Here is a 27,479-nt window from a genome sequence, read left to right as displayed (position 1 = left end):
TTCTGCAAACACGTCTTCAGTCTGCAAAGAATAATCTGGAAAAGCTAATAAAACAGTAAATAAAGCTGACCTAGAGACTGTAGCTAATTTGGCTGTTCAGAATTGAAGTGTCCCTGAAAATAAGCTGTTCTGTAAAATAAATAACCACAGGGATGAAGGCAATTTGGATAGAAATTAGGAATTGGTATTGTAGTAGAACGGAGAGCCAGCCTGAGCAGAGAATGGCTTCTCCAGATGCTAACTGTGTTAGTGTAGGTGGCTAAGTCAAGGCTGAGCTGATACAGCTTGATTTGTTTGCTGGTGGCAGTGAGTTGGTTGCATTAGTAAGCACTGCAGTTCTGGTGAGATGCATACATCCCGAATATATGACTTAGTGTAAGGAATTAGCATGTACATGGAGTGCAGGGTACTTCTATCCTGTTTGTAGAAAAGCAGAGAGATCTTGATTAAAAGGAGAAAATAAATAACCTGTTCTTCAGTCTGACCAGTCACAGTCTTTCTTCTGTTAAAGTAAAATGATAATGCTGTGTAAGAGAAGTTATTTGAAGTCAAAAGTGTCATCTTGCTCCTTGCAGTAAATTCCCACGTTGAATATCCAGACAGTAGATTGGTTATGGTAATGACACAGTCGTTAGTAACACAGCATTGGTGCAGACAGAGATAACAGCACTAGCTGAAGATCATCACTTGAAAGACCATGGAGGCTGTTAGGAAATAACTTTCTTTTTTGTGTTTAGCCCAACAGCAGATGTTAAATGAGATACTTTCACTGTACATAGAGACAGACAACAGCAAGCTGACAGCTACTCAGCTAAATGTGCAAGTCATGCTCTACAGCAAACTTCATATTCCTATCCAAAGGGTTGCAAATTTTCTGTTTTTGTGTAACTCTCCTGCCCAGGTTATGATACTTTGCTGACAAATAGATCCACATCTTCCACTTAATCTTTTCCTTCTTGGAAATCTTACTTTGAAAGGCCTTTTGGACTGTGAAAGCTTTCACCTTTATTTCTCCTTTAAACCCTGATCCATGCTATCAGCTTTCCCAGGCTCCCTGGGCTTTGTACTCTAGCAGCATGGCTCCGTGTGTGTTGGCTGCTGTCTTCTTTTCATCAGTGCATCAGGCCTGTGCTTCCTCTGGTGTTTAGTCCCAACATGCCGTGCCATTCCTCCATAATGACGGCTGCATTTTCTCATGTTTCTTTTTACTTCTGGCTCTGCTCAGACAGCATGGAAGCACTTGCCCTTTCTTTGATCCCTCTGATCACTCTGGAAGTGTCCTTACCTGCCTTTTCTGTGTTGGATTTCAGTTTGTGTCCTTCATTTTGCTTCACCAGTTACAGAAGTGGCTTTCCCTCCTTGTTTTCACTGCCTGTCCTCTGCTGTGCTTGAGTCTGACTGTTCCAGGCGAGGAAAGGATCTCTTGTCTCATCTCTCCTGCTTCCTGTCACACACTGTCATGTAGAACTTGTAGCTAAGAAGTCCACATTTGCAAACTGCAGTATTTCAGTGCTGTAGTTGTTTTTGTTTTGTTCTGTTTTGTTTTTTAAAGCTACTGTTGAGGCTGCTAATTTTGTCATTGATACTTCTCATCTTTCATGATCCACACCCTGATGTTTCTCCTATTTCCTTAGGCTGTCACTTTAGACTAGCTTAAACCAATTCAGTTCATGTGCTAGAGGCAGAATCCTATATCTTTCCATTTCACAGCTTGTATTATTCCATCAGCAGGTTAATAAGGCAAATTAAGCTAGAAAAAATGGTGTATTTTAATCAGTGTAGCTTTCTTAATTTAGGTTTAGAAGGTAGATAAGTCATTTAAATATCCCAGATCTACTCTTATGTTTTGTGCTGTTTTACCTATTTATTTATTTAAAATATTTAAAGCAGTGTCACATATTTAAGCAATGTCAGCTTTTTTCTTTAGTTATGCCCTGAATCAGAAGAGGCTACAGAACTTCTCCCATTGAGTTTATTTTAAGTGCTATCTTTGTGTCAAGGTATAGTTGCTTTCATTTCAGACCTCATCTATGTTGATGTATGTAGTGTATGTGTGGCTTTGCTATCTAGGGGAGCTGCAGTTAGACATTTTGCAGCACATTCCTAATCAGTTTCACTTCTGCCAGGATTTTTGTACTATTCTGGGGGTCTTTGTGATATTTTCAGCGGCTTTTCATTTACTGTGGGTATTCTACTTTTGAAATTAACTGGATGTTTCAGCAATCTGTGGGATTTCCAAGAAAACCTGTTATCTTCTTTTTGTGTCACATGTATTTCCTCCAATTGTGGTTTTGTAGTCTTTCAAGTTTCATTCACTTACGGACTTACAAAAGTTGCTACATTTTTTGCCTGCTGTTAATAGAACACTGCTGTCCTGTGTTAGTGATCCTGTAAGTGACAACATTGAGGAAAATATCTCTTTATTTTTCTTTTGCTTTAACTGCTTTGTTACCTTGTTATACTTTGGAACCAAAATCTCAGTAGCTTTAAATTTGTGTGGTGCTGTCAAAGTCAGTGGATTTACTAAGATTTGTACCAGCTGTAGATGTGGCTCTGCATCTTTTGATAGCAATGGAAATCATTAAAAAGAACAGGAAAAAAACCTCTTTTTTTTTTCTTTTTTAATTTTTTAAAAGTTACTTCCCCACAGATACCAGCACTTCTCTTTTCAGCCAAAGAGAAACCTCTACTTGTTGGCTCTAAGTAGTAGCATGTGTGCACATCAAGTGATCTCAGATCATGCCTTGCTTCCTCCAGCGAAAAGTTTAATCACCCTCCCAAGGTGGTCCTTCATTGCTCTATTTAATGAGTTGGTCAGGAGAGAGTTGGCAAAATACCTCTCTGGAAGGGGAGGATGCTTATGTAGTTTAGTTAGTTGAGCTCTGTGCAGGAAGAGATTAATGCATTAAGTCTGCAATGCTCACCAGTTTGCTGACTCCACACTGTCTTTACTCCTTGCCCAGTGAGAAATTTAGTGAGAAGAGCAAAGGAGTGGAAACCCATCAGGATTTACTACTATGTGCTATGTTTCTGGTCTGACTAGGGCTGGAATGGACATTGCTTGAGGTGAGTTAAGAGTCTTTTTCTGTGGTGGACTTATTCAGCAGACACACATACCTGACACACGTAGCTATGGTAAATATAGCATACTGCCTATTGTGTTTATTCATCTCCTGTGCTGTACCAGTGCAGCATTCATCTCAGTGTTTATAGACCTGACAAGTGAGTATGTTTGAACCTCTCCAAAAGACTTGCTTTGCTGGGGCTTGTTGCCTTGTAACAGCTTCTCTGAGAGGTTTAATGAGCATGGCAGGGTGGTTTCTCTCCTGGCAAATGCAAAGGACCTTTACCATAGCTGTGCTTACCTAGCAGCATGCATGTTACCAACACGATGGGCATAGTGCTTGTGGTAGTTTATTAGCTAAAGCAAGCAAACACAATTCTTTTTCCAAATCCCCAAATTTGTCAGTCGTCTTCCTGTGACAGTGCCTTTCACCTTGCCAGTCTCCCTTTGTAGGAAGCCCTCTGACCCGTGGACAAGTGGTGCAGATATCACTGGCAGTAAATTATCCGGTCACGCACACACAGTAAGGACTTGATTAGAATTCATCATCAGAAATGTGGACTTGCAGACATGTGACAAGTGTCAGTTTGACAGGAATACTGACAGCTGGCATCCTTCCAGCTGACCAGTAGTTGCGTAACTGAAAAATGGCAGAAGACAGAGATTTTCTTTTTCCAATACATTTGTCTATAACACAGAGGTGGTGCTAGTGTGATTTAAATCATAGCTCGTTGATGTTACAGTCATTTTCAACTCTGTCCTTCTTTTTCCTCTGGCGAGCGTTGTGTTTTATGACAGGTAGCTCATGAGAGGTCAGTGACTGAAATCAGATGGTCTTGTGCCTTGTTTGATCTTTGTCCACTTCTTCCTGTCCATATTTTGAGACCAAAGTAGGACTAATTTGGCTGCACGCATTTTACAAATGTTTTTCTCAGGTTACAGAAGTACAGAAATTAAGCATTCGTTTCTGCTGAGGTTCAAGTGTGATCTTAAGTATTTAAATGAGTAATTTATGTAAGGGGAATTCCTACTGATTCCTAAAATGATCATTTCTCATAATTTGCATTTGGACTTCCATATTCAATTAATCTAAAAATTCTATTCCTTAGTCTTATTCCCTTATTAGCTCTTTATATTAAAATGTGCTCTCAATGCTTGCCAACAGGCCTGTATTTTAAGCTAATTATGATTGTCATCCTTATCATACTCAATTACTTTTTCCTAAGGACAGAAATTATTGGGCTAGTGGCATGGGGGTGGAAGTTGTTACTTTGAGCCAACAAATTTAATAGCAACAGAACTGGGAAACATTACCTGATCTCTGAAATTACTCAGACCACTTGCAGATGAATTGTTTCCCGTGTTAATTCATGCAAACGTGGCCTGGAGATTAAAGAAATTGATCCTGAGATCAGAAGATCTCTTCTATATTTCCAGCTCTGTCATCAGTTTGCTTTCTGACCTTATGTTATGCAAGTTATGAATATGTCACTTCAGCAAGATACTTGTATTGACTTTCTACTTGTATGTATGATGCATGGCAAGTACTTTGGTGTACAGCTACATTCAGGCTAAAGTGATATTCTAAGGGTGTAGCAGAAATGGAAAGTCATGGCCCAAACCAGTGATTGAGCACCTGGTGGGAAGGTAGGGCCAACCCAGAGGAGCTCAGGTGCATGCAATGCACCTGAATGAAAGTAAGGGGTGAAGCCAGGATCCATCCCTTCCAAGACCCCATTTAAGGGCTGGCAGAGGGGACAAGGGCACTTCTTACTAGGGATTCTTGCTTAATGAGGCCTTCCAAAGGTAAGCAGCCCTTTTCCTTTGTTTCTGGCTGCTATATTTGGGCTTGTTCTTATTTGCTGTAGCCAAAGACTTTGCTACCCTGCTATTATTGTGGTACTTTCCATCCTGTTGTAGCATTACAAAGGGTTGTATAGGAAGGCTATAACGGAACCAGTACTGGGGCCAGATGTGAATTCCAGTGCAGTGTAAAAACCATAGGGGTCTTTGCTGTCTGTGTAGAACCCAAAGCTAAGCCCATTGGTTTTGAAAAACAAGTGCTCATAGTTAATAAAAGGGCACGGAGTATATGAAGATGGCAGTGGTGATGCAGAGTAAAGCTGTAACTGCATTTGGTCCTTCACAAGTTTCATTGGTTAGCTCCCGCTAAATAAATACGAGCTGTTCTGTGTGACATTTAAATACAGACAAGTACTGATGTGCACATTTTTTTTTTCATGAGGAATCTGAAGCCTGAGGGTTTCTGTGCCAAAGCTGCTCTTGAATGCTCAGTTTTAGACATGGTATATTTTATCATCAACTTGTTCTTTTATCTTTAAATACCGGTTGTTTTGCAGCTTAGTAACTCTGAAATTCTTCATGCCAAGAATAAGTTGTCCTTGCTGTCACTTGTAAAGGAGGAAAGTTAAGGAGAGAGATAAGCAGCTATGGTTAACAGAGATGTAGTTTGATGTATACCTTTGAAAAGCTAATAGATGTTCTTGCTGGTACTGGGCACTTCTGTGGTTTTTTTTCCTCTCTTGGGCTGTAATAAAACCAAAACCAAACCAACAAAAAAAAACCCCTATGACAAAATACTCCTTAGCCAAAGATCTCTAGCATCCACATGGTGCGGCTGGATGAAGCCGTGTAGCACAGAGAGGGTCTGGCTTTCCTCATGTGTGGGTGACCTAGGGACCAGGTGTGGAGTAAGAGCAGACTGTACACAGAGCTTGAGAGGGATGGTTCTCTGCTTCTCTTTATCTGCTTAAAAGCAATCCCAAGCTAACCTCACCTTGTAGCTCAGCTGAGCAGTTCCTCCTAAGTGCCTCCAATTAACAAATTTGCTTCAAAGTCGTGTTCAGATTTGATACGTGGAGAACAAATCCTGTCTGCCGGTGACTGTTTTTCTTATTTTGCTTATGTCTTCTGTATGAATACAAGCCTTAGTAGAGTCTTCTACTATAATACTGTTTTGAGCCCTACTCTGGGTCTTCCCCCATGGGCAGACATGTGCAGTAAAAGCAGCCCATGGCTGAGAGCTGACTGGTGGATGTTTCCAGAGAGCATTGTAGAGAAGGAACATCTTGGGAAGGAAAGGAGCTTTAGGGAGGCAGAAATGTTCTTTCTCTGCTCCACACTTCAGCAGCCAAATAGCAGTGCTGCTTACCGCAGTGCAATGTATGTCAGAAATGAATGGTATCATTAGTAGCCATTGCACGTGATCTACAGTTTGTGCTGCTTCTATCCCCTCCTGTGTGATTTTGAGAGTGAGATTTACACAACAGCCACTCATTTGAGGAATTAATCTACAGACAGGGATGTTCCCAAGAGCCAGGTAGTGAGCCTGACCTTTGCCCAATACACAGTTAGCATGGTGCCGAGTTCTGATGACTGCTTGTAATGGCTATGTTCTGCTGTGTAGTTGGAAGTTATCTCTTGGCTTTTGTCATCTGCATGTTATGCTTGATTCAGCCAGTGAAAAACCATTTGTTTATCAGACTTTTTTCCCCCTTCTAAGCTAAGCTTTGCTGCATGGAGGAGTGGCACTGTTTTGAGGGCAGCTGTTCCTGTGGAGGAGCTCACGGAGCCCGGGTAAAGGGGGCAGAGCTCTTCCCATGTTGTGTCTGGATACTTGGGAAGAAAAATGCTGTTTGGGTTTGGTAGAACCATTTTGATCACTGACTTGTCAATATTAAAGTCTATCTGAGTGTCTAATCTCACCTTTGAAGAGAGCAAAGAAGTCTGTGTTTTGTTTTGTCTGCAGGGAACAAGCAGATGCTATTTGAAACAGTGGCTATTCTTTAAAGAAGAAAGAAGTAGAGAAAGGAAATGAAGTTTTGCTTTTTTTCCCCCTTCAGTGTTGTCCTTGCAACAAAATGCTGTGATGTAGCTTGTTGACTTTTTGATTAGACAAATAGCTCTGGGAAAACCGTGATTCTGGAAACCTATAGTCGTGTGCATAACTTAACTGTGTTTTGGCTGTGAGAATAGCAGACAGATGAAAGAAATCCTTGCACTTGCTTGGGACGGGCTGTGCTTTGGGTTTGTTTCCCCTTTCCTCTCTGTGCCCTATGCCCTTCAATTGGAGTTGGACTGGAGGATAGGGATGACTTGACCCTTAGCTACTTTTTGAAAAGAAAAGTAAAAGGCAAATATATTTAAATAAATGTTTGACAGATGGCTGTGATACTCTGCAAACTGATAGGACAAAGCTTTGAGCAGAGCTGGCACCAGCAATCTGAGCCTTTGTTGCTTCAAGTAGGGCGTCCCGAGTGTGGAGGTGAATCTTCTCTGGCAGCAGCTTTCTGGAGCACTGTGTGTCTAGAATAAGTGTGTGGTTCTGCACTGTCCAGACAGAGATGCTAGCTGCTGTGGGGGAGACGCTTGGAAAGCTGAGTGATGCCATCACTATTAGGAAGAAGCCCATGAGAGTAAGCTTATAAGTAAGTTCTCCCCAAGTCCCCAACCATGTATTATTCCTGAAAGCTTGAACTTTGTTCAGCCTGAGATAGTTTGTTTGAACACCGCTGTGCATATGACAAGAGGATGGCAGTGATGCTGCACAGAGAGAAGAGAGCCTGCTTAACAATCTTTTTTCCTCCTACTTAGGACATTTCTTAGCCAGTCAGGAATTAAATGACATCCTGAGGGTGTGCTGGGGTTGGTGTGGCTGTTGGTGGGCGTAGGCATTAGGTCTCTTCTCCTCTCTTTTCACAGGGAAGCAGAAGAGCTGCTGCAGAAACAGAGAAATTTGTCCTGATGCTGTAAGCAGAGTATATACCAAAACACGCTGTATTTTAATTTCCCCATAATATAAAGAGGACACAAATGAACATCTGCAGAGCAAAGAATAAATCCTGTTCACGTGGGAGGATCTAAATAAATCACAGGTTACCCTGCACTCTTTTCTTGCTTTGCAATTACCTCAGGGTGATTAGAAGCTGTGAGGTTTTTTTTTATATATACTTTTTTCTTTCAGGTTCACTCCCATCTTTAGCTACATCCTTTTATAGCCTCCCTTATTCTGTGACAACAAAAAGAACAAAAAAAGTATCACAGCTCATATCTTGAACGGCAAAATTAGCCCATACTGGTGGTTTGGATTTTTTTCTTTGATATGCATATTCAGCTTTCATTAGAAATTAGTACATAATTGGCAGCAAATACAGCAAGTCTGGTTTCCACAGTACTAAAGCCAGTGGGGTTGTCATCCTGGTGTCTTTTCATTTTCTTTTGTATTTGTCATTTGGTCACATCAGAAAATTGCTCAGAGCTGAAGTAGAGGTATGAGTGAGTCTGTCTTCATTCTGAGGTTGTTTGTATTTGCCTCAAATGCTTTTGTTTTCTCCTGACATTGATTTTAGCAGGCGGGGATCTTTGGTGGGACATCTAAATTTCTGGTGCATTCTCTTACAAAGTAACGTATGAAGTCTTGGACTATTTTTCATACTCGCTGCCTTTAATTGTGAGGGGGGGTTGTTTTGTATAAACATATGTAATATAGCATAGAAAGAGAGCATGTAAAATGGAGAGCAAGCACTCAGCAGCGTCTGTGCTCTGGTCTAATCATGCCTTCATGCACCCACAACAGCACACTTGACCTCGAACTCTGTCATCTTTCTTAACTGCATAGCTACAATAAAAACAAAGCGCCAAGTAAAAGCTATAAATAAAAGCAGGCATGCCTCATGGCCGCCCTGTCCTTGTAATTTTCCTGCCTCTGAAGCCTGTTGTTCCTTCTGTTGTTTTCTGTGTAGTTTATTTAGTTCAGGGCTTCTGTGTGTATGTGGCCTCTTAGCAACAGATGAAGGGAGTGCTGAGCTGGGCCTGCAGGCACTAAGACACTCAGGGGAGGTTCAGGTAGGATATTAGTGAAAAAATTTCTTCTGAAAAAGAGCGGTGCTGCAATGGCACAGACTGCCCAGGGAGGTGGTGGAGTCACCATCCCTTAACGTGTTCCAGGTCCAGGTGGCACTGAGGGATGTGGTCAGTGGGGATTGCTTGGTTATTGTACTGGGTGATCTTAGTGGTCTTTCCCAGCTTCAGTGATTCTGTGATTCTAAAATGGAGGAAGTGGGATGTTGGGCTCAAGAACAGGTTATAGACCTGGAAACTCAAGGGTGACACACATGTCAGAGGGCTGTTTTCTGGTTCCTCTTTAATAACCGAAGCTAAGACCCAGCCAAGATCCCATACCATTGCCACCTCCCATCACCCTTCATCACTTCTTGTGTTGGGCTGAGTGGGAGGCCTGGTTTCCCTCCCCTTGTTTGTGGAGTAGGCTGCGTGTGGGGTCTTCCTCAGCTTGTGGCTTTGGGGGGAGGTGGAGGAAGGGAGCTTGGTGGTGAAGTGGTCTTGGAAAGATGAGGGAAGAGAAATTATTAGTGGGAGTGAGCCTGAAAATCTGGTGAGGGACTGCATGGGGACAGCAGCTCAGTGCTGAAGGGAATAATTTGGTGAGAGGGGAAAAAGATGGAACTAAAATTAAGGGATTACAGATAAAGATTTCAGAAAAATAGAATAAATTTTGACAGGAAAGGAGATTGATTAAACAGGAGGATTAAAAAGCAGTTTGTTCTGGAAAAAATAGGTTGTTAAATAAGGGACTGCTACTGGATGGGAAATTCACATAGCGATTTTATTTGAATGCTATATAAACTTTCAGCCTGGAAACTCTATAATGCAATAGGCATAAAAAATGGAGAAGGTCAAAGATAAGCCGAGGTGATGACAAAGTGTCTTTGAACAGTAAAACATAATGCAGCATGCTACAACTCTTGAAAATGAAGTAATTTCAAGATAGAAAAATTCAAGCATCTGGTGGTGTGTAAAAACACTGGTGTGCTTTGTCAGTATCAATAATGCATGTGTGCATTCACTCATGTGCAGTTGTAATATAGTCGCTCATATCATGCCTGCATGAATAAGTGCACATATGCACACAAATGGTGTCTTTCCCCACTGAATTCTGTGCTATAACTGCTTTGCCTGCTGGAGACTTGAGCAGTCAATCTCAATGAATCTTCATTTTACCCTAAGCAGTTCAGGTGCAATTCCTGGCTCGTGGCGGGGTGGGGGGGCATATATCTGTTCACGTTTGTGGAACTGGTATGGTTTATCTGAGCTTAGAGAGGGATAATGTGGCAACTCTCTATTGCAAGTGTGAAATGAAATCAGATTGGTTTTCTTTTTTAAACTTGTTGGGTTTTATTATTTAACAGAGTTTTTATATGTGCCTCCTTGGTAATGGCTGATTAATATTTCATCAAGACAAATGGAATTTTCATCATAAAATGTAAGGATTACCTCAAAAGCAGCAGCATTCTGAGATCTTTCCCTCCAGGTCCTTCCTGTCTACCATTCAACTCTGGCTTTAGAAAGCATCAGTTAAACTATAATTTTTATGATGTTTTATATTTTTGAGATGAAAATGTATGATTTTTGATTGAAAAGCACTTTCATTCTTCCAGCATGCAAGGGCTTGTGACAAAGTTAACCCACGCAGAGTTGAGAGCAATGCGATGCTCGAATACATCACAGAAACCTTCTTGATAGACTAGAAAGGTTAAAGATACATGACCAACCTAGAGCATTTCCTGCAAACAAATGTTTTAAAGTGCACTCTACAAAGTGATCGCCCTCTTTCTTTTAGTGATATGAGAATTTTTGCATGTTGGAGATACTCCTATACTGATGACTTTGGAAATTAATAAAACAAAAGCTAAGTTGGCAAGTAAAAGTACATGCATATTTGGTATGCATAATACTCATTCAAAAAATGTTTGACAGTTTGTAAAAATAGCTGTAGCTGGGAAGTCATCACTGAGCAGGTCACGCTTCCCTTGAGATCCTCAGGGGACCAGATTTGGTGCCGATAATAGTTCAGTGTTCTACTTTATGACCCAGAGAAAAATGCAGTCATTTAGTGTTTTGAGAGAACATGAGATTTAGGGTAATGGTAAATGGAGAGGATGAAAATAACAAATCAGTAATACAGAGCTGTGAACACTTAGTGACTTGGGCTGCAGTGGATAGTGTGAATTTAATTAGGATGAGTGCATGGAGGAATGAAATCTAGGTGATGCTTACTGAGCAGTGGACTCTTTCTACTGAAAGGAAGGTCTGGAAGCAATTTGAGCATGACAATTAACCAGCTGGCTTGTCTACTCCCTGATCAACAGGAGAGCTGGTGCCACCTTGGCCCACAGAAGGGTGGAATACAGAGCCAGGGTTGTACTTGCTCATCATGTGTGTCTTGCTGGAGCCTTTGCTGTGATACTATATAGTGTAGGAGTGCCTTGATTTTAGAAGGTTTCAGTGTTAACTTCAAGTGTGCTCAGAGGATAGCAAGAAAAGTGAGGAAGCACTTAGAAAACTTGCTTCAGAATGGTGGGTAGTTAAGAATGTATAGGTCACAGCGTATGGATTTCTGCACAGAGCTGTGGCTGTGAAGACTGGGTAGGCACATAACAAGATCCAGTGGCTGGAAGGTAGGTAGAAATAAGTTAAATATGCAGAGGAGAGTTTGACATCAAATCAAGGCAAACTCCTGGCAAACTTAGAAATAAGATGACTAATCTATCAGAAAGATGGACTGTCTTAACAGGGCATTTCTTTTAGGGAGATGGTCTTTGGTCTCATTTGTAATGGTTATCAAGACTAGATGTTCAAAGTCATCCTTTCTGATATTGTAGTTGGTACATTTCAGCAGTGATTCAGTTACGGAATCCTGATTCAGTGGCCCTGGAATTTAGTCAGTGGAGAAAGTGGATCTTCACTTTGGGTTTCAGTGGATATAGAGGTAAGCAGGGTAGGAGAAACGTGAGCAATAGTTAGTGGCTGAACTCTACAGGCCTGCAATTGTTTTGTTGTTGTGCGGACTCGATTTATATTACTGTATGTAACTGTGGCAGGGAAGATAAAATGTGGTACTGAACAGGGCAGACAGGTAGAATCATAGGCTAGTTCAGGTTAGAAGAACTGACAGGATATCTGTAGTCCAACCATGTACCCACAGGAGTGTCAGCTATGATGCAAGACCATGTTCCTCAAGGTCTTAAGACACAGAAGTATTTAAAGAACTGCAGTAACACAGAGAGAGGCTTACTGTAACTGTACAGGTTTTTGCTATCCGGGGGGTTGGATTTGTACAGTCTGGTGGTTATTTGATGAGGAAATGAGACTCTGTTATGTTACAGTTGTGTAAAGCAGTAGTAATGAAACTGGAAACAGTATAAGCCACTGCTCTTGCATGAACTCTCCCCTTAGGGTTGAAAGCATTGAATTTACTTCCTTCCCCTCTAGTTTTTATATTCCATGTGTGTTTCCTTTAAGCTTTCACAATGAGAACATTTCCAAGCAGTGCTGTAGTTGGGCCAGGACTCTATCAGTGCTTTCAGTTGTGCATAGAGGAGGCCAGAACATGTATGTGTCAGTAACAATTTTACTTCTCTGGAGGAGATACCTAAGAGGGTTGGCTCAGTCTTGCACCCTTCAGTTATCTTTAAGGACCCTCTCAAGGGAAAAAGAATAACTCTACGTAAGAGTTCTCAAGGATTCTTTCAGTTTTTCCCTCTGTCTCGTGCCCTTTCAGTACCTTTCCACATGAAACTTTGCAAACTGAAAGAACAGAATTTGGGCTTTTTCCTTTGGAAAACATTGGAAGGTTCTGTGTATCTGTTCTGTTGTCTGTTTCCTTCACTACTGTACTGTCACTGATCTTAGATTTTGAGGTGCTTGGTGATCACCTGTTACAGCATTAGTAGAAATCTCACGGGGCATTTGGCAGGTTGTCAGTGACTACTACCAAAGGTTATTGTTTTGTATGCCAATTATGGAATACTATTATCAGTGAAGCTTAGGTAGTTATCTTGTATGCTGAATCTTCAGAAACTGTGCCTCAGTATGTTATCAGTTTACTTCATTCCTGTTTAATCTGAGGGAAAAAAACAACTTGTGTTAGTGGTCTCACATTTGTTACAAAGTTATGCTGCAAAGCATATCCATAATATTTGGAGGAAGAATCTCCACCAGGTTAAAAGGTTCAGCATATCCAACGTTCTCTTTGATGGTGATACTGGGTATGTCTTATGTAACTGCTTGGTTTGCTTCTCCTATAGATGTTTTCATCAGAAGTGAAATCACTTCATGGTCTTTGCTCATTCACTTGTTTTTCCTCTTGAACATGCTCTTGGGAGGTGGAATTGGTTTGCTTGGCCTATCTACTTGGATATGTCTGAAACATGATAGTGTTTCCTGGCTGTAGACAGAATACATCACAAGGTTTTAAGTGAATGTACTGAAATGAGGGGAGCAATGAAAGAGATAGTGAAAGGGGCTGAACTGCTGAAAGATAAGCAGATGCTGAAAACTAGTAGGTTCCAGGCAAGCTCAGCTCTGAATGGTTTTCTTGTGTTTGGGGAATTTCTCCTTAGAGAAAAAGAGATCCGAAGCTTTCTGTGTATCGCCCAAGGTTGGTTACAAAGCTGGGCTCTATCATGATAATACAGATTATGCAAATCAAGATGAAGTTTTATAGTGCTAATGTGTGTTTTACTCTTCTGTGTGCTGAAGTGCAGTGCGGGTCTAAGGGAGCTGACAATGTCCTATTCACATGTAAAATGTTTTGAGGAATCTGTGGTTTGGAATATTTCAGAACAGCCCCATGAGAGTATTCTTCCATATGAAAGCAATATTATCTATATACAGCTTGTTGCTAACAGGGAGAGAATGTAGAGCATGTGAAAGCAGCCTCTTCATATGGATGCTTGGATCCTGCTGGAAGAAGGCTTCCAGCCTCCACCATGCAGTGCAGGTGAGGAGCTGGTTGGGCTGGAGGTGGCCCACAGCGCTGAGCATACATGGGCCCAGCCAGCTGCTGGGAAAGTAAGGGATCTCACAGTGGAGCTGATTACTTCTCTGTGTCCTAGGATTACTTGGAGTTTAGGAGTCTTAAACAGAATTGACAGGACAGCACAGCTGTGTATTAATAATTAGTCTGGATGTTTTGCAACTCACAGGATCAGGCCTTTACTGTCTGTGGTACTCTTAATATCAGCGTTTGGCCTTAACATTGCCAGGGAAGCTACATCCTTATTTTGTAAGAGGTCATCTTCTTATCCAACAAGCTGCAGCTGTAATCCTCTTTGACATTATGAGTGACCGCTCTGGAAGTGATTACTGTGGGATTTCATACTTTCTTCCCTGCTTATCAAATTCTTTAATGCTTCATTTTTTTTAATTTTTTTTTTTTGTAAAGAAAGTTATCATGCATGAAGTCACAGTAAAGTATCAAGAGGATATGGTCACACTAAAAATATCAGGGACACTGCTTCAAAGGGGATAAATCCCTGCCCACGTGGACAAGTGTGTGGAACAGAGATGGTGTGCGACCCTTTCGTTCTGCTTGTGTCAAGTGCGGTGTACACGTGTGTATGCAGGTAGGGTTTCCTCCAACGTTCCAGCTGAGACTAGAAGTCTGAGCATTTCCTTGCTCTGGGCTAAAGTGATTGCTGCAGCTTTGTTTTCTATTCTGCTTGGCTTGTGAGAAGGCTTGCTGTGCTTTTTAGTATATCCACAGCAAACATGATTTTGTGTTTTGTCTTCGCTGCACATCTGTTGAGGAACAGCAAAGACGTAGTGGCTCAAATAGACTGCAGCTGCAGCAGCCATCTTTCTCATTTGGACTGCGATTCAAGATAAATGCTTTAAAAATTACAGCTTTCTAAAGAAGCATTCTTCCTTTAAAGGTTTTTCTCTCATTCGCTTTTTTAATTAGTAAGCTCATACAGCATATTCTTTGAATAGACTGGGACTGACAGCATTATGGAAATAGTGGGAGTTGCAGAAAATAGAGTTCTAGCTTCTTGTTCTTTAAGATGATGTAAATGTAGGTTTGTCTCTTTCCTTCCCCTGGACTTACATTTATGTAGTTTTCATTTGAAATTAGAGTGATGGGAGATCTACTATCTACAGGCTTGAAAACTTGGCTGGTAAGAGCTGAGCAGACTATTCAGTTCTTCACTAAAAAAAGAACCTGAAGGTAGATATGCCTGTGTTGTTATAATGAGCATCTAATAATTGGTGGGAGACACCTCTGGGAACCTGTAAGCTTCACTGGAAAGGTTGGAAAATGTCCAGATTATCACAGCCTCATTTTGCAAAAAGCCTGGTTAACTTATAGTTGACGTGGTTGGTGGCCCATCCAGAATCGACCCATGAAATATTTCAGTGCCAGTGAATCTGCGTCTCATTCCAGTGAAAATAAAGCTGTATCAGAAAAGTTCTGACCAAGTCTAATATAGTTAGCGCCTGCAAAATCTCCCTGCTGCATTAAAAGCAATGTTTGCCTGTGTGGGGCAGAGATAAACAAAACAGAGCTCTCCTAGTGTGGGAAGTGAAGTCTATGGGAAAGTCTCTTGATTTAGGTTTGTGAATAATTTCATGAGACTTCTAAAGAAATTCCACATGCATTAACATTATAAAAACAACAACAACAACAAAATAACTGGAAAAAAGTTACTATTGTTCATTAGCAGGAAAAATGTTATGTTAATTTATGCCACATGCAATGTCCATAGGGTGGCCCCAAGATCTAAGTCTCTGTGTAATTTCACCAAGGATATTAATTTCCCCACTGTGTTCAATTAAAGCCATCCCTAAGCCAATCTGAGAACAAACAGGATAAAATACGAAGCTATTTCTGAAAATCTGTTGAAGGCAAGAAGTAGTTAAATCTCTTTATTCTTTGGGGGGCATTTATGACTTTTGTAATTAGTGATTAGAACTCAGAAACAAATGTCAAGACTCATATCCTTGCTCTGCCAGGATTTGTTTCATGCAATTTCAACCCGTGTAGACTTGCTGGTCAGTGGAATGAAGAGGGAGACCACCTCCATGGGTGTACAGATGAATCCATAGCTGCAGCTCCCTGTTAGTGGTGGGAGCTTAAATGAGTACCTTAGAACAGACACTTCACTTCCTAAAATGAATGTGACCTAAAACAACTAATTTGCTTTGGACATGTTTTTAACCTTTCTGCATCTCTTGTTCTAATCTGTGAACTGAGGAATGTTACTTTACTGGCTCATGGTCCCTTAACAAGTGCCATTGCTGCCTGTGTCAGCCAAAATTGTTCCACTAAGGAGTTGACCTCATTTTTCAACCTTCACTGTCGTTGTGTCCATCCACAGTCTTACTCTTGTAGGTGAGTGAGTGTAGGAACACCAGACAGAGTAGAGTGAATGTGTGGAGGCAGCAAACCAGTACTGCTAAACTAAAACGTCATCCCCCTTCCTTGGGCGGGGCACTAAAACTTTGAGAGTTTTGGGAATTTTTTTAATCCTTGCCATGTCCACATAGCATTGTGCTTAGTGAGGTCACTGGTTTGTCTGGGAGGCGCGATGGTGTTAATGTGGTGAGGTGCTCCAGTCACACTCTTGCACTTGTTTTTTACGCTGAACAATACCCTGTGTTTTCAGTTTCTATAAGGTGTGAGGCAAAAATCTAGTTCTGCAGTAATGCAGAGGGAAAAAATATTGCTTCATTCCCTGCATTGAAGACTTTGGCATGCTCACGTACAATACCTTGTCTGACTTTCACTTTCTAAAAATAGATATCTCAGCATCCAACAAAAAAGCTGCAGTTTTGCCTTATAAAACAAGAGTTCCGTCAAGAGTTTTGTCATAAATCCTTTTACCTGTAGTATCCATATCAAGGACCAGTAACGCAGTCTAAAATCTTCTGCTGAGTGCAATTCAGTGCAAGGACCTGAACATGCCAAAATGTTACTGTCCATCAGTTGGTCTTTGTGAAGGACTAATGTTCATAAATGAATGTCAGGTAGCTATCTGAAATATTGCTGCCGAGGCTCTGGAGCTGGTGCTGTGTGCCAGCATTTGTATTCCCTCCTTGTGCTTCTGGCGGCTGATTAAAAAATAGCCCTAATAATATGTTCAGTGTCTTCAGCCTGATCAGTCTGTTAAAGCAATCACAGGAATTTCTATGAAGTCTGAAATAAGGCCGGTCTTTATTTTTGTGCAGAGTTTCTGATTTTTGTCTGCAAATTGGACTTTGCTTAAGTGAAGTCTTGCAGAGCAGATTGTTGTAAATTATTACAGAAGGCTTGTTTTCCTGAAGCAGAATGATCCTGTTAATGACAAGCTTGTTCAGCATGATTTTAGCTAAGAATCCAAGAGTTATGTGTACAGGGCTTTGCAGATTGCCACATATTCAGTCCAAAAGCCTCTGACAGACTCTGGAAGAAGAATGCTTCCTCAGGTCCCTTATTTCAACTTAGTATCTTCATGCTTGAAGAGCTTTACATGTGCAAAATATGTGTTGAGCTGTGCTTGGTTTGTTTTTGCATAGCTGGTGCTTTTGGAAGTATTTTTCTCCACTGCCTTGGGGTCATTGCAAATGTCTGTGCTGGCATTTGGAAGACAAACCACATCCAAATCTTCAACCCAAGAGAATCGAGTATAATTAAATCATTCTTACTTTGCTTTAAGAACTGGGGAAGCTTGAGGATAGTGACATAGTTAAACATGTCTGGAGATACCGAAAGTATTTTGATGCTACTATCTTGTTGGGCCAAATTGCACTGATTTTTCTGTCTTTGTTGGGTAGAGAATGTTTAATGAACGTTTAGCCCTTCGTGGCTGTTTATGGCTTTAGGATAAGGTGCTATCTCTTTTACCTGCTCACTGATGTCAATTGAATGTGGTTCTGTGGAAAAAATTAACCCTGGATTGAAAATGTATTTGAATTGTCAATAGCTTCTTTCTTTAAAACAAGAATGAGATCACATCTTCAGTAGGTGTCTCAGCATACTGCTTCCAATGCCATATTATGCTTTCTTTTCCTTCACAAGATGTCTTCTTTCCCAAATAAATGCAATGAATTATGTATAGCAGCTTTCAGCAATGCTGTATTAGGGAATTTTGTCTTTGTACTTTAGACCAGTGTAATGAAAAATTAAATATTAATACAACCTCAGAATTTTTCTCAAATGTTTATAATATGAGACAATATATTTAAGAGGCATTGAATGGAGGTGGTGTTTTTGCATTTGTTTTTTGTTGTCTTGCAAGCCGGGACTAATTAGGGTTCTACAAGTAATGTAAATTAAACATTACCAGATAGCAAAGTGGTTGCTAGAAAGCAAGTAGGAATCTTTTATTCTACAGAAATCTAGGAAATGGGAGTGTCTGACATTTGCTAAGTTTACAATGGGAATGGTGTAGATAGCTGATACTGTATACTCAGCATTTCAAATGCCGCTTATTTCTCTCAGAGAGATGAAAGAAGTGGCAATTACTTTGGGTGGCTCATTTTGCAGTGGCCTTTGCTACTTGATTCAACAGGCTTATGAGAAATGGTGTCACTTGCTCTTCTGACACTTGCGAGAAGGTGCCATTCTTAGTTCTGATTGGTCTTATTTACTAAAGTCTGTGCAAAATTTCATTGTGAATAAGTTATTCCTGAAGAGAGAAGAAAGTTTGTCTCTTTACAGCCCTTGTATTAAAGTGATAAGCTAACAGTTCGTTCAGTTGCTCCCAGTCCTGGCTGAATTCTGGGCATTGCTGATTCTGCTGCAGTTGCAGTATTAACAGCACTCCTTTAATCATTCAAGGCGTTATCTACTGTTGTCAGCTGCTTCTCCCACTTGGTGTGCATCAACGGGATCTTTTAATCAGTCCTTGGAGCCATGCATATGCACTGCTTCCTGTTTATAATTAACTGTAATTATGGATGGAGATCAGCCCAAGCCATAAAATGTAAATTTCAATATTTACTATCTTAATAAGAAGATTTGGTGAAGATAAAGGGCTTGATTTCTAATTTTCACTGTCACAATAGTGTGAAGGAGTCTGAGTGACAGCGTTGTTGAAATTAGTATAACTGCAGCTTGCACCCACACTATGATTTTCTTACTGCAGACTGCTATAAATCAAAGAGATCATGTCATGGATACAATAAAATGCTGCCTCAGGGGAGCTGAGACAGCAGAGAACAATTTGCAGGGACCCCAAGAGGTGAGTTTGTCCACATATGTGCTAGAAAGCATTCTGAGATCTTCGTACAATCCTTTGTGGTAGCTATTCACCTTAGTTATGAGTGGAATTTCTGCTCAGGAAGGGGAACGTTCACGTTTATGTCAATGCTGAGGTTACATTCCAGGCGTAAGCATTATCCAGGTGCACACAGAGTTGCTGCTTACAGCTGCACCAGCATGTGCTGTCACAGATGCTGATGTGTAGGGAAGTGAGCTCTGTGTTGAGCTGCTGGGTTGGCGTGCTAACACCACAGTCATGTTCTAAAAGCTTTAATGGAAAAATACACCCGTTAAGTAATACTGGGATTCATAACAATGATTCAGTGGTCTCTATGACTTAAGTTCTATGTGAGTGTTTAGCTTTTCTGGGAAGACAGTTACTTTCTTGTTTATATTTGGGAGTCAAATCTTACATGTTGTGCAAATAACGTGATTTTGGCTGCTCCTGCTGCATGTAACGTGTTGCTGTGTTGATACCTGCTGGTGGAGTGAAGCAGGAAGGGATGCATTTATGCACATTACTGTTGATTGCATTTAATGAAAAAAGTGAAGTATGAGGGAAATTAGGAAACAGTGCTCTGGAGTTCTTCATTTTGGAACAAAGAATCAGTGTTCCAGAGCCCTGTAATCAAAGTACGGTGAACAGCCACTGAAGGTGTCTCACATCCTGGCTGTAGGATTTTCTTCCTTAAGTCACTTCCAGACCCCAGAAGCTGACATTGCTTATGTAGTTATTTTGTAAAGTTCTAGTGGCTTTTAAACATTTTTAGAGTTAAATTTTAACTAGGCACATTGCCACTGCAGCAGAACAGTTGCAACATTTGGCTGCATGTCTAGAAAGGCTCAGAAGCTTATCAGGTATTTAAATACAAATAAATATTGTAATCTCTTACTGCTGTTCTAACTGTTAAGAAAACATTTAGCTTCTTCGCTTACTAAGCGTGCATGTCTGAGTCCTATTAGAAGACACACCGAATGGTTGTTTGCTCAGGGAAAAAGAGACATGGTACATTATGAGGTGATTACCTTCAATTTAAAAATAGATACGTCTGAGTGAAGGAGGCTGTTATGTCTCCAGACTGGAGCTGCATACAGTATTCTGTCTGCGTGGAAACTCTTACACGTGTTCGTACTACTTGACATACTGATTATGATTGTGTACAAGCACTCTGTTTTAAAGCATGGCTTGACAGTGTTCCCTAACTCTTGGCCTGACACCTGTGATAGTATTTCTGTCAGCACTGCAATTCAGAGCCATTACTGCAGGACACTTCAGCAGTTTCCTATTACAAAATCTGGCAAGTGATACCAGGCTGCCCAGGGCCCCATCCAACCTGCTCTCGAGCCTCTCCAGGTATGGAGCACCCAAGGTGCTCTGGGCAGCCTTTGCCAGTGCCTTGCTGCCCTCTCAGTGGAATATTTCCGTGACATCTAACCTCAGTTTCTTCTTTAAATTTAAAGCCTTCCCCTCTGTCCTATCACTATCCACCTGTATGGGAATTTGATTTCCCTTCTGTTTATAAGCCCCGCTTAAGTACTGGAAGACATGGAGGGTGCTTGAAGCAAAATAGCTTCTTATTTAAACTTGTCTGCCTACGGAGGGTCTAACCTGAAACTGATGATCTGTGTGCCTGTTGGGATTCAGATCAGGATCTCTAGTGGAAAGACTTACTATCCAAAATGGTCCCGGATCAGCCTTCTTATGAAGCCTTCAGTTTGAAAATTTGCTCGCGAGGAGCTAGAATAGCAGTCTGTGTTGATTTTTGGACCAATTAAATATTCAGTTGCAATACATAGAGCTAAATACACTTTGGAGTGAGAAAGTGCAGCAGTGATTGGCTGTGTGTGTATTTCATACTGCTGAGCATATGTTCCAGGACAAGCTGAAGCAATAGGCCAGAAACTTTAAAGTGTTTTAATATCAAGATCCTGTGGGCCTCCATATTTAGGATCAAAGAGGCTCAAATATTGCATCTTGGAGATACCAGTTGTAGGAATTTACCCAACTGGTCCACAGTGATCAGGGAAGCAGGTACCTACTGCTACTCAAAATGGGGTCACTTTGGCTTTAGTACTTGTGCCTGAACTCTGGGGCACTCCAGATGGAAGCTTTGGGGTAACAGCTTTTATAAGATTGAGAATTAGAAAGCTTTGTTTTAATACCTTCCACAGTTGATCAAAGATTTAACTCTTGGATAATTCTTACAGATTAAAAATTAGTACACAATGCTGTCTGTAGAAATCCCCAATTTATCAGAAAATCTGTTCTTGCTGTAGGTATTGCAATTGATTACTGCTAATCAGTGTTGCTAACCTGTATTAATTTCAATTTCCCCTTGCAGTAATGCGTAGAAATCCATTTGGGATGGACATTTGCTGCCGGAAAGGATCCAGAAGCCCACTCCAGGAACTGTATAATCCCACCCAGGTGAGCGTCTTGTGGCTGTGATCAAACTTCCCTGCCTGGTGTACTTAAATTAAAGGTGTTTAGGTCTGTGGGTTTTTTAGCTTGTTTGTTTGTTTCTTTTAATCATTTATATGCAGTAACTGCTGTCTGCTAGGAGAAATGACCCTGGGACCTGCAGAGTTGAGATATAAAGTTCTGCAGTTTGAGCTAAGGGCCAAATTTCTGATGGTTTTTAGTTGCCTAATGATGCAGAGCCCTCAAAGTATTTTTCCTAGGTACCTAAAAGCCTGAGAGTATTTTTTATCTCCTAGCAAGATGCTGAAGCATCCTGATTTAATCTGCCAGTCAACACACAGTGCCAGGTTGGGGTGAGAGTAAGTGACGTGCTGGACATTGAATCAGCAAGTGGAGGAAGGCGGAAAATTGCAATAGTAATATATGAAAATCATTTCTATGGTTTTTAAGTAGCCAGTTGCCCATCCTGTCTTGGTTCATTTCTTCTACAAGATCAAGACAAAGCACAGTAGCTAATGGTCTTCCTTACACTGTGCATTATTTGACACCTGATGGTCTTGATGTGAATCTACAACAATTTCCCTGTGATGTGAAGTACAGGAAAGTTATCTGGAATTTGTATTCTTATTTGTTCTCCTGGATCAATTTATTTCCTATATTCGGCTTGAATTGGCACATTCAGGAGCAACATTTCCTGTTGGCAACTGAGGGGAAGTGCTGCCATTGAGAGAAAATGCCAGCTGACTATTAAACATATTTATTAAGGTTTAACAACCGCCTATTATATATTTATACATCAGTGAATACATTGAGTTCCACTAAATTGGCTGTTAAGGGAAGTGACTATCTCAATAAATCTAACTTGTTAGATTTAACAAGCCAGTAAATGCTTTTAAATACTGTTTGATTATGAAGAGTCTCGCTATGCAGTGTGCAAAATGAAATCTAAGTGATTTAAAATATTTATATGAAGAATTGACAACAACCCAAAGATATGCACTATCTGATACAGAAAGTAGTTAAGCTTCATTAACTCCATAGTATGGTTTTCATGAACATAGGATGACTTTCTAATTCAGTTGGAATTTTGTGCATGGCTGGGAGCATGAGCTTATCATACTAATATACTGGCCTTTATTGACTGCTGTGGGAGTTAGTGTTGCGTAAATGGGAAGTGTTAAAAGGCCTGACTAGTAACGATTGGGTGCTACAAAGGAGAAATATTAGAATTTGCTGCCTAAATTTAAATATTTAAACACTCTTTGCAGATACTCAAGAAGGATGGGTAAGGGAAGAAGCTGTACATTTAATTGTTCTCTTTGGGGTATGCAGCGTGTCAGTTAAGACCTCCTTACCCTTTAACACTGTTAAAGTCAATCCCATAAGAGAGAAACATCTCCATCCATCGAAAGGCTACAATCCCAGTGCCTCTGGCAAGCTAAGTCAGCTGTTTCCTGAAGCAGAGGATGCAGCTGGCAGCTTCATTTTCACCTCTCCTTCCCTTCTGCATGCCCTGACCAAGTAAAGTGTTTGCCTGCCTTTCTGGGCTCTCTTAGGAGGTAGGCAGAAAAGTCAGTGTTTGAGTAAGCACAGCATTTCTTGCAGCCTGTGTTGAACTAAGCAGATGACATTTTTCACTCTGAAGTGCTTCCATCTGCTCAGTGACACTCCTTCTCATCAAGCTTTTATGTTTTGTTTCTTTCTTTGTTTTTAGTAGGTATTTACTCACTTTTTAGATGGGGCCTTGCATGCTGCAGACACTGAGTAATATATCAGGCAAGCAAGTGCATGCAGGAACAAGAGGAGGCAGCAAATAGAGGCCAACATAAGACATCAGTCTGGAAATGACTAATCGGGTCATAATGGGCCCCTAATCGGTTTCTGCAGTTCATGACTGGCCATTTGTGAAGTCAGCTCAGAAGTCAATAAAATACTTATGCAGAAGAATTTGTAATCAAGATCTCTCTCTTGCTGATACATTTAATTGAAACATCCAGTAGATCTTTAACTCTTGGTGTTCAAAACCTGTTGGATTCCTGGAACTGAGAACACAGTACAAGAAGCCCTACAGATATGGCTTTGGATTGCTACAAGCTAGATGAAGTGGCAAATCTTTAAGGATGACTTTAAGGAAACTTTAAATATTTACTATGTCCACATGCATGTTTATCTGGTAATAGGAGTACCCAGCTATGGCTCATCATCCTCTACTATGCAGTACTTTCCACATGCTTTAGGCTTCCTCAGGTAGGCAGCAGTACACAACCATATCTAACTCCTATGCTGTTGCTCCTGGGCTGCCTCCAGCATCTCCAGGAGAGGTAGGTAGAGAAGGGGACTTCATGTGGCTACCTACTCTGAGATTATATTAGGGCCCGTATATCCTAGCTTGCAGAGTCTTCCTGGCTGCTCCATATCAAGGGGAATATTACAACATAGTCAGTTGAAAATGGAGTACTAGATGGGGTCAGAAATCTCTCAGATTTAAAATACCGTATTTTAATATGAATAAGGCATTTTACTGTGTGTTTGGCCTAAGGTTGTGCTGCCTTCATAAAGGCAGATGGAGACAGGTTGATTTACACCAGCTGAGGATTTGACCGTGGGTATTTACTGTGTTGACATATCACAGCCTCTCTGATCCTGCACTGTTTTGTTTCCATCTATGGAGTTGTTTGGGTTGTTTGCAAATGCCAGCTTGTCTTTTGAGATTCTTTTTGGCTTGGTGAATGATTGTGAGAAGGAAAAAGAAAAGAATAGGAAATTTTGACTTGAATATATTCAAATGTAGCAGTGATCTAAGGGTGACTGAACCAGTGGTGTACAGGAGCTGAATTTGTGAGAACTGCAGTTAGATTTTTCAATGGACTGATCATAATTGTTCAGATGCTTCATAGAGAAGGAGAGAATAAATGGGGTGGAGGTAGGACTGAGTTAGTTTAGAATTAAGTGTCTATGACAAAGCCCGTGTGTTATTTCTGTCATAGTTGAGTACATGGCCTTCTGGGTATTGTAAAAGTAGGAATAATGCTTTTGCTCCTTTTCCTTCTTAATAGGGCACAAAGTGAGGAGTGCATTTGTCTGTGGACAAAAGGCTTCTTTTCTAAGGCTTTTACTGCAAGATTTTTTTGTGAGCACTAATATACCATGAGGGAAAGAAAAGTCAATATAAATCAACTGGATTTACACTGACTAAGTGAAAGTGTGGTCCCTGAGTACACGCAGACAGCATGCAGCATGTTTCTGAGACCCTATTTTTTCTTTCATTTTCAGTTAGAAATTACTAATAAGGAGCAGAGGTACCAGTGGCAAATTTGGAGGGCTGAATGAAATGAACCATTTCTTTAATGGGCTTGTTAAAAAGCCAACTTGGATCTGTATTAACCAGAACTATTTCCGTTCTGCCAGATAGTTGTAATGTGGTATAGTTGCGAAAGGGAAAATCTAGATGTGTCAAGGCTCTTCATCTGTGTTCAGTTACAGGTTTGCATTGCATATTGAATATTGTTGTTGGGATTTTTTGTGTATCAAACTCCAGGAAATTAAGAACATGGATAAACAAATATTTTTCAAATTTATTCTTGGAAGACAACATATGGAATTGCGTCTTGTAATTTGCACGACTGAGTACAGCCCCATTGCTCCAAAAATAACAGATAATTGTGTATCGGGTTGTTGAGCTGGAGTTACCAGAAGTTCAGAGTTGGATAATGTCATACTTGAGGATTGTGCACTATGAGTGGTTGATGTGGATTTGTTTGAAGCAATGAAAATGCTTCTGAACTGCAGCAAATTGCAAGCCAGAATAGATTCCTGATATTGAAGGAAAGGGAAGTAACTTCACCTTTTAGTCAGAATTTGTCTTCTGCTTGTCAAGGTTAGCACCTAATTCCCAGGAAATCTTTGTCTGATCTAACTAGCTCCACCGGTGTAAGCAGCATGGCAGAGGTACAGTCCTTTATCCATTAGGATCCACATCCCAAGGATGACTTTGTTTCTATTTCTAGTTTGACACATTGCCTAACTAACTAATGAGTCAGCATGACAGTTTAAACAAAGGTCAGACTGTTTGTCATTTGTTACTTTCCTTTTCAAACACATTTCTTTTTGTTGAGGAACTGCACTTCTAGGTGGCTGCTTTTTGGTGTAACGGGAGCCAGGTTGCCTCATGAGTTGCTAAACCTGGTGAGTCAGAGCTGCAGACCTCACGTTGCCTTTGTGTTATGAAATTGTATTGGACTGTTTCAGAGCAGTCATTTCAAAAGGACCCATTTCTTTTATGATGTCCACTTTTTTTTTTTTCTTCCCTTCCTTCCTGCCAAGTGAAAAGAAAGTGAGCTACTGCCTTGCAGACAGTGTTTATACATCTTCAGGCCGCAAGTGCTCCTTTTTTAGAGATGCTGCATGGTTATTTGTGGCTCAAGCTGTTTGGATAGCATATGCAAACATCAACCCAGTTCAGCCCACATCCCTTAGCTTTTATCTGGGTTGGTATTTCCTATCTTCAGGTTGATTTCCGTTCATTAGAATGACTCTGGTCAACTGCAACTATTAATGGACAGAGGTTTGTGGGGAGCTCTGTGGTTTGAGCATTGTGTATGTGTTGTCCACAGCACTTGGAATCAGAGGCTCAGATGCTTAAAACTGGTATTTCTGCCCTTGATGATCTTGAGGTACTGGGAGCTCTGCAGCTTATTTCTGTGTTCAGCAGCTTTTTATTCTCAGAAATAAAAGAAACAAAGGGCAGGTCACTGAGTAAGATGAAAAGTCTGGTTTGTCACTGACAGCAGGTGATCATGGCAGGTTACCAGTAGGATAAATGACTCACGATGCTCAGCCAGCACACAACAACCTCTGGCTCACAGGCTTCGTGAGCCAAGCATGTGTCTTTGTCAGTGTCAGCAGGCATGCAAGAAGAGTCTGAGTTGCCAAACAGTTATTGCAATCAAGAGGAGTTTCAGTAAGAAAGGAAGATTACATCAGTGCTGTACTCTAACTTTTCTCCCTTTTTCACTTGTGTGTGTTCTGGCTGCTTTATTTTCTCACAAGGATAGTGATGCAGATACTTTGATAGAGTCATTAAGATTGGAAAAGACCACAAAGATTTTCCAGTCCAACCATCAGCCCGTCGCCACTGTGGCATGTCCACATGGTTCTTGAGCATCTCCAGGGAAAGTGACTCTACCATTTCCTTGGGCAGCCTGATGTGAACTTTGGAGTACAAGAAATAGTGCAGCCTATGTAAAGAACAATGCATTAGAATTTATTGATGCCTTGCATTTGGGGTGAATAGTCATAAGTGCATGTTTGTCCTTCTGTGGACAAGAGGTGACCCAGAAGTTGTACCAGTACTGACAATATACGCTGTGTGATAGATACTGATCTATGCAGGCACATTCATGTGCATAATAGTAGCACGGTAAGTGTAGCTCTTAATTGCAGTATGTGATTGATCATAGATTAAAAACATTGTAATGGAAAAGAATGCAGAATGGATACATAGGGAAGAAAATTCAATGTATAGTGACAAACTTTGGGAATATAATGCTGTTAGATACAATATTGTTGTTTACTAATTATTCTCCCCTGCTGCAGCAAATGCCTGCTGTTGAAAGAGAAAGTAATTGATTTACTCTGTGGATGACTTTGTATGCAAAAGCATTACTTACTGTCGTGGTTGTAAGTCGTAAAACAGCAGCTGGCCTGGGATGAAATATTACATTAACCTTAGCAGAAAAACTGCACTAGTGAAAATGCTTTGTTATTAATTACTGATTACAAATGATAAGAGCCTGTTTTAGATGCTGGGGAAATGATGTAGGGAGGGGGGGAAGGTTTCAGGTACGCTGTGCTTCATATATCGTTCCTTGTAACATATTGGATGCCTTTGTAAGGCAAGAAGAATTAATCAGGCAAGTTTGTACAGTAACTAA

At 40.7% G+C, this 27,479-nt stretch overlaps 1 protein-coding gene across 2 annotated transcripts in view; it reads left to right on the top strand.

The window, feature by feature from the left end:
- The window catches only part of CHST11 (carbohydrate sulfotransferase 11), a 152,611-nt gene that overhangs the window by 40,770 nt on the left and 84,362 nt on the right, over positions 1 to 27,479 (top strand). For both annotated transcript variants that reach the window (XM_015864533.2, XM_015864524.2), the window contains exon 2: positions 21,467 to 21,552. In XM_015864533.2, coding sequence (XP_015720019.1) covers positions 21,467 to 21,552 — 86 coding nt within the window. The remainder of the gene's footprint in view (positions 1 to 21,466; positions 21,553 to 27,479) is intronic.

Source organism: Coturnix japonica, chromosome 1 (assembly GCF_001577835.2).
Source record: "Coturnix japonica isolate 7356 chromosome 1, Coturnix japonica 2.1, whole genome shotgun sequence".
NCBI lineage: Eukaryota > Metazoa > Chordata > Aves > Galliformes > Phasianidae > Coturnix > Coturnix japonica.
Note: the sequence above shows the minus strand (reverse complement) of the source record. Positions and strands in the feature narration are given on the sequence as shown.